This window comes from Ranitomeya imitator, chromosome 5 (genome assembly GCF_032444005.1).
Source record: "Ranitomeya imitator isolate aRanImi1 chromosome 5, aRanImi1.pri, whole genome shotgun sequence".
Lineage (NCBI taxonomy): Eukaryota > Metazoa > Chordata > Amphibia > Anura > Dendrobatidae > Ranitomeya > Ranitomeya imitator.
The window spans coordinates 343,247,320-343,260,669 of NC_091286.1; the positions used below are offsets into that span (position 1 = coordinate 343,247,320).

General features: G+C 47.3%; 1 protein-coding gene across 1 annotated transcript in view; it reads right to left on the reverse strand.

Moving 5' to 3' along the window:
• LOC138637753 (cytochrome P450 3A2-like) overlaps positions 1-13,350 on the reverse strand; it is a 129,411-nt gene that overhangs the window by 31,311 nt on the left and 84,750 nt on the right. The window contains exon 9 of the mRNA XM_069726671.1: positions 6,289-6,437. Within this exon, the coding sequence (XP_069582772.1) occupies positions 6,289-6,437 (149 nt within the window). The remainder of the gene's footprint in view (positions 1-6,288; positions 6,438-13,350) is intronic.

Here is a 13,350-nt window from a genome sequence, read left to right on the forward strand (position 1 = left end):
ACGTCCCTGCTGAGCAGACTCCACTGCGGCTGGATAAGAATGGGAGACCGCAGCGGAGATGGCTCGAGATTCCCCCTGTGCAGAAGCGGGAACTCGAGACCTAACATTACCCCCCCTCCTAGGGCCCCCCCCTCCTTGGGCCTCGCTACGCTCGAAGGCAGCAATGAGCTGTGGGGCCCGAATGTTTTCAGCAGGCTCCCATGACCTGTCCTCTGGGCCATAACCCTTCCAATCCACCAGATAGAACTTTTTGCCGCGTACCGGGACATGTATACGGGTTTCAAGAGGGACACATGAAAGGTGTCGGTGATACCCAAGCGTGGAGGAAGAGCCAAATGGTAGACCACAGGATTAACCCGTTCGAGAACCTTGAAGGGACCCAAGTAGCGAGGAGCAAACTTAGTGGACTCAACTCGCAGCCTGATGTTAGGGGCGGAGAGCCACACCAAGTCGCCAGGAGCAAAGGTCGGAGCGGGGCACCGATGAACATCGGCGGAGGACCTCATTCTCTCCTTGGAGGCCCGAATGGCATCCTGCGTGCGGTCCCAAATGTCCCGTGCCTCCACAGCCCAGTCTGCCACCCTGGAGTCAGCAGAAGACACAGGCATGGGCACAGGAACACGCGGATGCTGGCCGTAATTTAGGAGGAATGGAGTCTGACCGGTGGAGTCGGCTACGGCATTGTTAAGTGCAAACTCTGCCCACGGTAGCAAGGATGCCCAGTCATCCTGCCTGGCAGAAACAAAATGTCGTAAATATGTGACCAAGGTCTGGTTGGCCCTCTCTACCAACCCATTCATCTCGGGATGATATGCCGAAGAGAGATTCAACTCAATACTGAGTAGACGACAAAGCTCTCTCCAGAATCGAGACACAAACTGGGGACCCCGGTCACTAACAATTTTGTCTGGCATACCGTGTAGGCGAAAGATATGTTTGACGAACAAGACAGCCAAAGCCCGTGCAGAAGGTAGCCGTGGAAGAGGCACCAAGTGCACCATTTTGGAAAAATGGTCGGTGATCACCCAGATAATGGTGCAGTTACGAGACTTGGGTAAGCCCACCACAAAGTCCATCCCGACCATCTCCCAGGGCCTGTCCGCCACCGGCAGAGGATAAAGCAAACCAGCTGGCCGTTGCCGAGGAGTCTTGTTCTTGGTGCAACAGACACATGCCCGAACATACTCTGCGACATCACGAGCCATATGCGGCCACCAGTATGTCCTCGCCAGTAACTCAGATGTCCTTTTGGAACCAAAATGTCCACCCACCCTGGACGAGTGTGCCCAAGAGAGAACCTCCGGTCGCAAACTGGATGGAACAAAAGTCTTGCCCGGGGGCACAGACTCTAGCGAAACCGGGGCCACAGTTCTCAAGCTCTCGGTGGGGACAATAAGCCGATGCTCCTCCTCCTCCTCCGCAGATGACACAACGGAGCGAGAGAGAGCGTCGGCCCAAATGTTCTTCTCCCCAGAAAGAAAATGGAGGGTGAAATGAAACCGGGAGAAGAATAAGGACCATCTGGCCTGGCGAGAATTCAACCGCTGGGCTGTCTGCAGGTACACCAAATTTTTATGGTCTGTGAAGACTTGGAAGGGAAAACGTGCTCCCTCCAAGAGATGTCTCCACTCTGAGAAAGCCAACTTCATGGCTAGCAACTCCCTGTCCCCGATGGAATAATTCCTCTCTGCTGGTGAGAAGGTCTTGGAGAAAAAGAAGCAAGGATGCTTCCGACCTTAAGCATCCTTTTGGAAGAGGACTGCTCCAGCACCAACAGAAGAGGCATCCACCTCCATGATAAATGGCTTATTAACATCGGGGCGATGTAGGATGGGAGCGCTAGCGAAGTGTGACTTTATAGAGTTAAAGGCCTTGGAGACCTCCTCAGACCACAATTTGGGATTCGCCCCCTTCTTGGTGAGGGCAACCAAGGGAGCTACCAAAGTTGAGAAATGCGGAATGAACTGGCGATAATAATTAATGAACCCCATAAAGCGCTGCACCGCTTTAAGAGAATGGGGTTCCTGCCAGTCCATCACAGCCTGTAGTTTGGCAGGATCCATAGCCAATCCCTGGGCAGAGATGATGTAGCCCAGGAAAGGTAAGGACTCCTGCTCAAACATACACTTCTCCAACTTGATATAGAGGGAGTTTGCCCGTAGGAGGTCGAAGACTTTGCAAACATCTCTCCGGTGGGAGTCAATATCTGGAGAGTAGATGAGAATATCATCCAGATAGACTACGACCGAGGTGGAAAGCATATCCCGGAAGATATCGTTCACAAAGTCTTGGAAAACGGCTGGGGCATTACAGAGCCCGAAGGGCATCACCAGATATTCATAGTGCCCATCCCTGGTGTTAAAAGCCGTCTTCCATTCGTCCCCCTCACGGATGCAAATCAGGTTGTAAGCACCCCGCAGATCTAGTTTAGTAAATACCCTTGCTCCCTGAAGCCTATTGAAGAGCTCAGATATCAAGGGCAAAGGATACTTATTTTTAACGGTGATGGCATTAAGACCCCTGTAGTCTATGCATGGACGCAATTCCCCATTCTTCTTCTGCACGAAGAAGAACCCTGCCCCAGCAGGTGACACTGACTTCCTAATGAATCCTCTTGCCAGATTTTCCTGGATGTACTGTGACATTGCCTCCGTCTCTGGGAGAGATAGCGGATAGACTCGACCCCGGGGAGGCTCAGCACCAGGCAAGAGATCAATAGGACAGTCATAGGGGCGATGGGGCGGAAGGATCTCCGCCGCCTTTTTGGAGAACACGTCTGCATAAGACCAATACTGCTTGGGAAGAGAGGAAAGATCTGCGGGTACCTCGGTAGTAGCAACCTGAACGCACTCCCTCTGACACCTACCCCCACAAGATTCGCCCCATCCCAGGATTCTGCCAGAGGACCACTCGATATGAGGAGAGTGGTACCGTAGCCAAGGTATTCCCAACAGGACCTCATCAATTCCCTCAGGAATGATGAGCAGAGATATAATCTCCTGATGAGATGGCGACATGGACAGAGTAAAAGGGATGGTCTGGTGTGTTATCTGTGAGGGCAGTGTCGACCCATTCACCACTCGTACCGTTACTGGTTGAGCTAGCATAACCAGGGGTATTGCGTGACGTTGGGCGAAGGCAGAAGACATAAAATTGCCCTCCGCCCCAGAATCCACGCAGAGCTCTACCGAGTGGGAGAATGAGCCTATAGTAATTGTCCCCTTAAAGGACAATTTAGAGGCAAACGTCGCCATGTCTAGTGTACCTCCACCTACTACTACTAGACGCTGACGTTTCCTCGACCGCTGAGAACATCTGGTGGCTAGATGTCCTGACTGCTGGCAAACATGACAGACCTTGAGTGCACAAGCGGTCCGGGACTTAGATCCCGCTTATGACACTTCCCTGGCCTCATGTGACTCAGGAACCAGGACCGGAGATTCCAGAGGTTTGGCGAAGGTAGGAGCCAGCCGAAACCTCTGCCTACCCTGGGCTCGCTCTAACTTCCGCTCGTTAAAACGGAGGTCAATTCGAGTGGAGACAATTATTAACTCCTCCAGTGTGGCAGGAACCTCACTAGTGGCCAGAGCCTCCTTAACGTGGTCAGCCAGGCCCCTCCAAAATATGGGGATAAGAGCTTTATCCGACCAATCCAGCTCAGAAGCTAAAGTGCGGAATTGGACGGCAAAATGACTGACCAAGGACTCACCCTGAGTTAATGCCAGCAGTTGGAGCGCAGTATCATGGGTGACTTGAGGTCCAAAAAAGACCTGTTTCAGAGTGCTCAGAAACAGCGGAGCACTCTGCACCACATGATCGCCACGCTCCCACAGCGGCGTAGCCCATTCCAACACCCTGTCCGACAAGAGGGACACTATAAATTCCACCTTAGCCCGCTCTGTGGGAAAACGTGCAGCCAGGAGCTCGAGGTGAATAGAGCACTGACTCACAAATCCCCTACAAAATTTGCTATCACCAAAAAATTTTTCTGGCAGCGGGAGGCGAGAAAATGTCGGAGCAGGGGTGGCAATGGACAGGGTTGCTGCAGCCACGCTAGCAGCCTGTACAGCAACTGCGGTAACATCCACAGCTGAGGTTGCGCTCTCAAGAGCCGCCAACCTACCCTCCAGCTGCTGGATATACCACAAGGATTGCTGTTTGTCCGTCATTACTAGCCAGACCCTGGCGCTAGTGTAATGTTAGGGCTAGCGGAACGCACCAAATACTAAGACAGATAGAGTATGCTGCGTTCGCAGCCCGGGGTCCACCGTGCAGAGATGGAACCTGCTGCCAAGTAATGATGGACTATATGGCGGTACTCATAAGTATACACACGTGGGTTAAACTTCACCCAGCGTGAAGGAAGCGATCCTGTTGCGTCACAGGACCGCGGTACCGCACATAGAGCGCGAGCAAGTAGTCAGCGAACTCAACCTCAACTAGGATTTAAGTCCGATTAGACCCTTGCTGGCACAACACCGCAACTGGGTGTGTAAGGAAACTAAATAACAATATTAAGGCACAAGAGTGCATGCGGTGCCGCACTGACGAATGCCACTAACCACCCAGGCTTGGGTAAGGAAAGCACAGAGGAAGTGCACGGCGCCGTACTGGCGGTCACAGCAACTGGACGCTGTAATGTGTGATTAGTGCTGTAGGATAAGTCGGGCGCTAGATAGCAACCATACACCTTCCGCGAACAGACATTCAATAGGGTAGGGGTATCCAAGGACGACTTGCACTCACAACATACACACATTAACAATTGTACACTAGCGCATGGCCGTGCGGTCATGCGCAGTTTATATAGTTGCAGCACAGGAAGTGGCCACAGAAACTTTGCCCTTCCAAGACCTGCCAAGAGGACCAATGGAATGTGCTGCAGAGCCTGAGCACATGACCCTCGATCTCCAACGGGAGATCTTGCCCTGGGCATGCTCAGTGTGTGCAGACAAGGACTTAGTCCCAGAGAAGTCCGCTCGCTGCTGACCAGCACTGGCTTTAATGGCAGAAGCTGAAGAAGCAGCAGTAACTCTCTGTACAGAGTGAGACTGAGCAAGACGCTGGGACCGACGTCCCTGCTGAGCAGACTCCACTGCGGCTGGCTGGATACGAATGGGAGACCGCAGCGGAGATGGCTCGAGATTCCCCCTGTGCAGAAGCGGGAACTCGAGACCTAACACATACTAGCTAAAAAGAAAGAATAGAACAGAGTACTATGCGGTCAGTATAAAAACACTAGAAAATATCCACCGCAGAAAATACGGATCACTACATCTGACTAAAGACATGGGGGGTATATCTGCATCTCCAGAGAAATAGCTAGGCTGCAAAAAATCCTTCACAGACCAAGCTGGACAAGACAAAAACATGAAAATGCACAAAACTATAAGGTCCACTGCAGGTGGACAGCAAAAACAAAGCCAGGACTTATCTTTGTAGAAAAACACAGCAAACTGGAGAGACCAGCAGGGAAGTGAATCCTTCAAGAACAATGGACAACTGGCACTGACTAAAGGATCCTGCAAAGCTATATACCCCAATCAGTCCTGCAATTAGTAGATACACATGTCCACTCCTGCAATCCAGGCACAACTGCATTACCCTCTACAACCACCGGAGGGAGCCCAAAAGCTGAATTCACAACAGATGACACACTGATGGTAAAAACAGACACATGGATGACACACTAATGACACTGATAGTAAAAATGGGCACATGGATGACACACTGATGGTAAAAAACAGACACATGGATGACACACTAATGACATTGATGGTAAAAATGGGCACACGGATGGCACACTGATGGTTAAAATGGACACATGGACTGTACACTGATGACACGCTGATGGTAAAAACAGACACACGGGTCACACACTGAAGCAGAACACTGATTGTTGTAAGTACCATTTTTTTCGTGGACATGTGAATGAGGCCTTAAATGGTATATGGGAGTATTCCTGCAGGTAAATGGCGTGTTTTTTTTTTTTGCTACCTCGTTCTATTTAATAGAATTAAGTTTTCTGTAGATGAAGTTAATATAATTTAAAGGGTCAAGTATTTGTGGAGTTTACACAATGTGCTAGCTCTGTAAAAGCATTACAATTAAATAATCTTGCTAAATGCAATTACATCTTACAGTACAGTATAAACCATCATTTTGCTTTTCTGGTCCATTATCTAAACAGAAAAATGGAAGTCCTGACAGAACAATATTATATATTGCCTAACACTTTGTTCCAGATAGTGTGGCTTTAATAAGCATAGCTCAGTAAAAAAGCCTTACCCACAAGTATGAGAACAGGACTGAATAATCCAAGTTTCAGCAGTTTCTTGGTCTTGGTAACAAAAGGATCGTTAGGGTTGTTTAGCGAGTCAATGTTCACACTGAATGAACTACTGGTGACAACATCCATACTGTATGCACCTAACACACTAACACAGAACACATAGAAAAGTATCAATTACATTCTTATTGTGTAAAAAATAAATTATATGAAGAAATTAAATATAAATGAAACACAGCACTGCACATAATGTTCAAGTTACTGAATTTTTTTTTATTCCGCCTGCCATGTTGCTCTCTTTGTCCAGTGTCTGTAGCACTGTAGTTGAGTAAGGCCACATTCACGCATTCAGTATTTGGTCCGTATTTTACCTCAGTGTTTATAATCCAAAACTAGGAGTGGAACAATCATAGGAAAAGTATAATAGAAACACGTCACCATTTATCACCCACTCCTGGTTTTGACTTACAGATACTGAGGTACAAAACTCACCAAATACTGAATGTGTGAACGTGGGCTAAAGCTGGGTTTATGAATGCTGACAGTTGTCATTAAATGACCTCTGACTGACTACATGCTCGGTAATCAGCGGACACTTGTTGGCCTGTCTAAAAAGGACAGCCACAATTCTATGCCATTCATTCTTTGCGCATAAATCTCATCTCAAAACCACCCAACAAACCACTCAACAGACAAGAGTTTTGCTCACCCATCAGGTGTTTGCCGATCTATTTACGGTACATGGCTCATAAGAATTAATTATCTATCCATTTACATGCAATATTTGTGTGGTTGACAGGTGTATGTTTTCAATGGTTTACGCTGCTGATGTCTGTATGCAGTGATCCCTCAATGCACAAACAATTCCAAGGAAGTACCGTATGTAGTGATAAAAGATATGCATGAATATCCAGTGGATAAGCCATGAATTTCTTAAATTTGAATACCCCTTTAACTGTCTGCCTTGCACAATAACATCTTTATTAGATTAATTGCAGTCTCAGCAATATTCATGTTAAGCAGTTGATTAAAAAGAGCATATATAAATGCAGAACTTCAAAAGAATAAGTATATAGGGGCATACACTGACAGCTTGGGGGGCCCCTGTGCAAGAAATGTGTCTGGGCCCCCTTCCTTTTATAGCGACAAAGCTATATATATACATATTTATATACACAGGCTATATACTGTATATATATACATCTCTGGCAAAAATTAAGAGACCACTGCAAAATGCTCAGTTTGTCTGATTTTTCTCTTTATAAGTACATTTTGGGGTAAAATGTAAATTGTTCTTTCAGTCTATAAACTTCTGACAACATATCTCCAAATTTCCAAGCAATAAATTTTGTATTTTTTTTTTCTGACAAAGAAAAATGGTCAAAATAAAAACAGTGCTTTCAGACCTCAAATAATGCAAAGAAAACAAGTTAATAATCATTTAGAAACAACAATACTAATGTTTTAACTCAGGAAGAGTTCAGAAATCAATATTTTGTCGAATAACCATGATTTTTAATCACAGCTTTCTGGCGTCTTGGCATGCTTTCCACCAGTCTTTTCACACTGCTTCTGGCACAAAAATTTAAGCAGTTCTTCTTTGCTTAATGGCTTGTGACTATACATCATCCTCTTGATTACATTCCAGAGGTTTTCAGTGGGGTTACGGTCTGGAGATTGGAATGCCCACGACAGGGTTTTGATGTGGTGGTCTCTTAGTTTTTTCCAGAGCTGTATATATAGCCACACACATACATGTACATATATTACATAGTCTCCTCTATTATGTATATTGCCGTTCCTTATTACACAGTGCCCTCTCTTGTTATGTACAGCACCGTCCCTTACATATCGGATTATATAGAGCCCTGTCTTTATTACATATCGTCCAGTCTTGTTAGATATATAAAGCTATGATGGCTGATGGAGCATGGGAAAGCTTATTTCCTAATCGAGGACCCGATGGACTGGTCATTTGGTCACCAGCTGCTCCATCAGCTGTCATTTTATATCTAACAAGAGAGGGGACTATATAATTAAAGAGGGCGCTGTGAATAACAAAAATAACAAATATACACTATGCACTGTACATAACAGCAGAGGAAGCTATGTAATAAGGGACGGCACCATATATAACTAGAGAGGATGGTACGGAATAAGGGACATTGTTATATATAATAAGTGAGTAAACTATATACTAAGGGACTGTGCAATACATTATATGTGAGTACACTATATACTAAGGGACTCTGCTATATATAATAAGTGAGTGCACTATATATTATGGGACTGTGCTATACATAATAAGTGAATACACTATATACTAAGGGACTGTGCTATACATAATAAGGCTAGTTCCCTGTATCCGTGTGCAGTGTCAGTGTGCTGCCAGCTTTTATAGACGCATTGAGCATGTCATATTCTGATCCTCAAAATCGGATCAGAACAAAACATTCTCTGACCCTCACAGATCTCATTCTCAGATCCGTGATTTTCATTTATGTGTCAATGGACCTATAAAACTCTATGAGTCCATGTACCATCCGATAAAAAAACCTGGAAGCACACAAACATTTCACACAAATGTGAGAATGTAGAGTAACCAGGAAAGAAAGGAGAGGTTTATGTATGATTTCTGCACTTGCTGATCAATGATGAGACGTATATTCCAGATTTTCAAATGGATAGTGGTTTATTCTACGTGTTTCAAAGTACAAAAGACATCTTGTGGTCTTTCCTGATGAAGAAGTCTTTTGTCCTCCTCCCCCTTGCATCCCATCATCATCCTCTCCCCCACCTCCATCATCGCCCTCTCCACCACCTCCATCATTGCCTTCTCCACCACCCCATTCATTGTCCTCTCTACCACCCCATCAATGCCCTCTCCACCACCCCCATCATTGCCCTCTCCACCACCTTCATCATTGCTGTCTCCACCACCCCCATCATTTAGCTCCCAACCACCCCTATCATTGCCTTCTCCCCACCTCAATCATTGCCCTCTCCACCACCCCATTATTGCCCTCTCCACTACATCCATCAATGCCTTCTCCACCACAATCATTGCCCTCCCCCAATCATTGCCCTCCCCATCACCCCCATCATTGCCCTCTCCACCACCTCCATCATTACCCTCTGCATCACCCCATCATTGCCCTCTCCACCAAGACCATTATTGCCTTCTCCCCACCACCCCCATCATTGCCCTTTCCACCACCTCTATCATTGCTTTCTCCCCCACCACCCCATCATTGCCCTCTCCATCACCTCTATCATTGCCTTCTCCCCCTCCACTCCCATCATTGCCCTTTCCACCACCTCTATCATTAATTTCTTCCCCATCACCACATCATTGCCCTCTCCATCACCTCCACCATTGCCTTTCCCCCACCACACCCATCATTGCCCTTTCCACCAGCTCCATCATTGCCTTCTCTCCCATCACCCCCATCATTGCCCTCTCCATCACCTCCATCATTGCCTTCTCCCCCACCACCCCATCATTGCCATTTCCACCACCTCCATCATTTTCTGCTCCCCCACCCACCCCATCATTGCCCTTTATACCCCATCATTGCTTTCTCCTCAACCACATCATCATTGCCTGCTCCCTCACCACCTCCATCATTGCCCTCTCCATCACCTCCATCATTGCCTTCTCCCCCACCACCCCATCAATCCCATTTCCACCACCTCCATCATTGCCTTCTCCCCCACCCCCCCATCATTTTCCTTTACACCTCTATCACTCCTTTCTCCCCATCACCCCCATCATTGCCCTCTCCATCACCCCATCATTGCCATCTCCACCACCTACTCACACACAGACAGACAGACACACAGACACAGCACCATTCACCTCCCCGCACATTCCCCGCAGCCACACACACTCACACACACACACACAGCGCCACTCACCTCTCCACACGTTCCCCGGCAGCCACAGCATCTTCATCTCCGGCAGCTTTCTATTTGACACAGACACGTGCTGAATGCTGACATCATCTAGACGCACTGCTGTGTCAGACAGGAAGCGCGGGCAGGATGGATCTGCTGCCATTTTCTCATGTAGGCAGTACAGCTGCAAGGACTGCTCCCTGCCCACTGTACATGAGGGCAATCTTGCCAGGTGCCCCCCCCCCCGGAGCCTCGGGGCCAGATAAACAGGCCAGATTGCCCTCAGTGTTAGCCACCCTGCAGGGGCCCCCCTCCACTTCCAGGCCCTGATGCAGCCGCACCAGCTGCACATGAGGTATGTCTGCCCCTTAAGTATATGTGGTTATATTACACACTTATATATATATCAATTTGTATTTATTTATTTTACTCACTTATATAGCACCATTAATTCCACATCGCTTTATAGATATTATCGGCACTGTTCACATTGGGACATACATATAGATATAGGTGCTTCTCACAAAATTAGAATATCATCAAAAAGTTAATTTATTTCAGTTCTTCAATGCAAAAAAGTGAAACTCATATATTATACAGTATAGAGTCACTACAAATAGAGTGATCTATTTCCAGTGTTTATTTCTGTTAATGGTGATGATTATGGCTTATAGCCAATGAAAAGCCAAAAGTCATTATGTCAGTAAACTAGAATACTTTATAACACCAGGTTGAAAAATGATTTTAAAATCCAAAATGTTGGCCTACTGAAATGTACAGTGACTTGTGAAAGTATTCGGCCTCCTAGAACTTTTCAACCTTTTCCCACATATCATGCTTCAAACATAAAGATATCAAATGTAAATTTTTGGTGAAGAATCAACAACAAATGGAACACAATTGTGAAGTTGAACGAAATTTATTGGAAATTTTAAATTATTGTGGAAATTCCAAAAATGAAAAGTGGGGAGTGCAACATTATTTGGCCCCTTTAACTTAATACTTTGTTGTGCTACCTTTTGCTGCGATTACAGCTGCAAGTCACTTGGGGTATGTCTCTATCAGTTTTGGATATCGAGAGACTGAAATTCTTGCCCATTCTTCCTTGGCAAACAGCTCGAGCTCAGTGAGGTTTGATGGAGATCGTTTGTGAACAGCAGTTTTCAGCACTTTCCACAGATTCTCGATTGGAATGAGGTCTGGACTTTGACTTGGCCATTCTAAGGCTACGTTCACATTTGCGTTGTTGGGCGCAGCGTCGTCAACGCATACTGACTCATGCGTCATACGCCCCTATCTTTAACATGGGGGGCGCATGGACATGCGCCGGTATGCGTTGTATTGCGTTTTACGACGCATGCGTCTGGAGCGCCCCCAGACGCAGGGCTGCGGGGTACTCGGTACCGGTCCTCTCTGTCCCGGTTCTGGGGTTGTCACGGTGGCTGGACCCGGTCCGTGACCCTGCTAAGGGGCGTCCAATGAAAGGTGATGCAAGTTTGTCAAGGTTTCGTGACACCACCTGTGGTATTCGGTCACGGTGACCAACGCTGCTTGGGGCCCAGTGGGGTGGTGTTATGGCAGCTAGATGGTATACCTTCCCACAGGTGAAGTGCTTCCCCAGGGCTTCCCAGTAGTGTAGGTGGTGATGATGCGAGGTGCGGTTAATAACGAGAACACAGGGTTGCAGTCTCTTTACCTTTTTACTGCAGGCTTCGGGATCCACAATCCAGAGCACTGTTAACAGGGCTGGCTGAGACCGGCCGGTCCGAAGGCACATCCAGAGTTCCCTTTGCAGGTGGAAATCGTTGCCTACCAACTAGCGCCTGTGTGTTGTTGTCCTTCCCTGCTGAGCAGCACGGGATAGTCCTCACAACTCTCACATCAGTTCTTTCTCTTCTCCGTCCCCCAAGTTTATCTGGCTAGGATGCACCCGTATGACGGGTAGGCTCGGAGCTATTCTGGGACCCTAGAGACGCCCCTCTCCACGTTTACCTCCTATGTCTGCTTAGGTGATTTAAGGTAGACAGCCAACCTGTAATCAACTGTCCTGCCGCTGTTTGAAGTAATGCTTGGAGTCAGTTACTTCCTCGGCGTTCCGGCCACAGGCTACGCGCCTCAGTAGGATGTTGCCGATCTCCTACTGGTTATATCTCCTTGTGCTGTCATCTCGTTTCTCACTTCTCCACAATATACTTCGCTTCGTGTCCTTTCTTAGGATGCTGCCGCAGGGTAGTGCAGGCGCGGCTCCGTCACGTTCTGTCCTTTCTGCTAGGTACCTGCCAGGAACCCACCCCTGACAGGTCCTCCCTGGAGCTCTCCCAGGTTGCTTTCTCACCTAACTTCCTATCCAACCCCCAGTTTTACCAGAGTGTGAGGAGTGGCCTAATACATAGTGCCTTTTGCTCCCCCTGGTGGTCGGAGTGTGAAGTGTAATGTGTGACTGTGATACCTGGTCAGGTGAACTCCTTTAGTGCAATCAGAAATACCATCAATCCCCTAAGTGGCAGATCGACATTACTGCAACGACCAGGACTCTGGGGCGCTGCACGTCAATTTGACGCACCAGACCGGGCGCGGAAGACGCTACTTGTAGCGTTTTCCCTGCGCCAAAATTCAAGAACATAACTAGTTTATGGCAACGCATGCGTCAAAAAACGCAGCATTGTGTTTTGCGTTGTTGGTTGCGTCGACGACGCTGCGCCCAACAACGCAAATGTGAACGTAGCCTAACACCTGGATGTGTTTATTTGTGAACCATTCCATTTTAGATTTTGCTTTATGTTTGGGATCATTGTTTTGTTGGAAGACAAATCTCCATCCCAGTCTCAGGTCTTTTGCAGACTCCAACAGGTTTTCTTCAAGAATGGTCCTGTATTTGGCTCCATCCATCTTCCCATCAATTTTAACCATCTTCCCTGTCCCTGCTGAAGAAAAGCAGGCCCAAACCATGATGCTTCCACCACCAAGTTTGACAGTGGGGATGATGTGGTCAGGGTGATGAGTTGTATTGCCTTTATGCCAAACATATCATTTGGCATTGTTGCCAAAAAGTTCGATTTTGGTTTCATCTGACCAGAGCACCTTCTTCCACATGTTTGGTATGTCTCCCAGGTGGCTTGTTGCAAACTTTAAACAATACTTTTTATGGATATCTTTAACCCCTC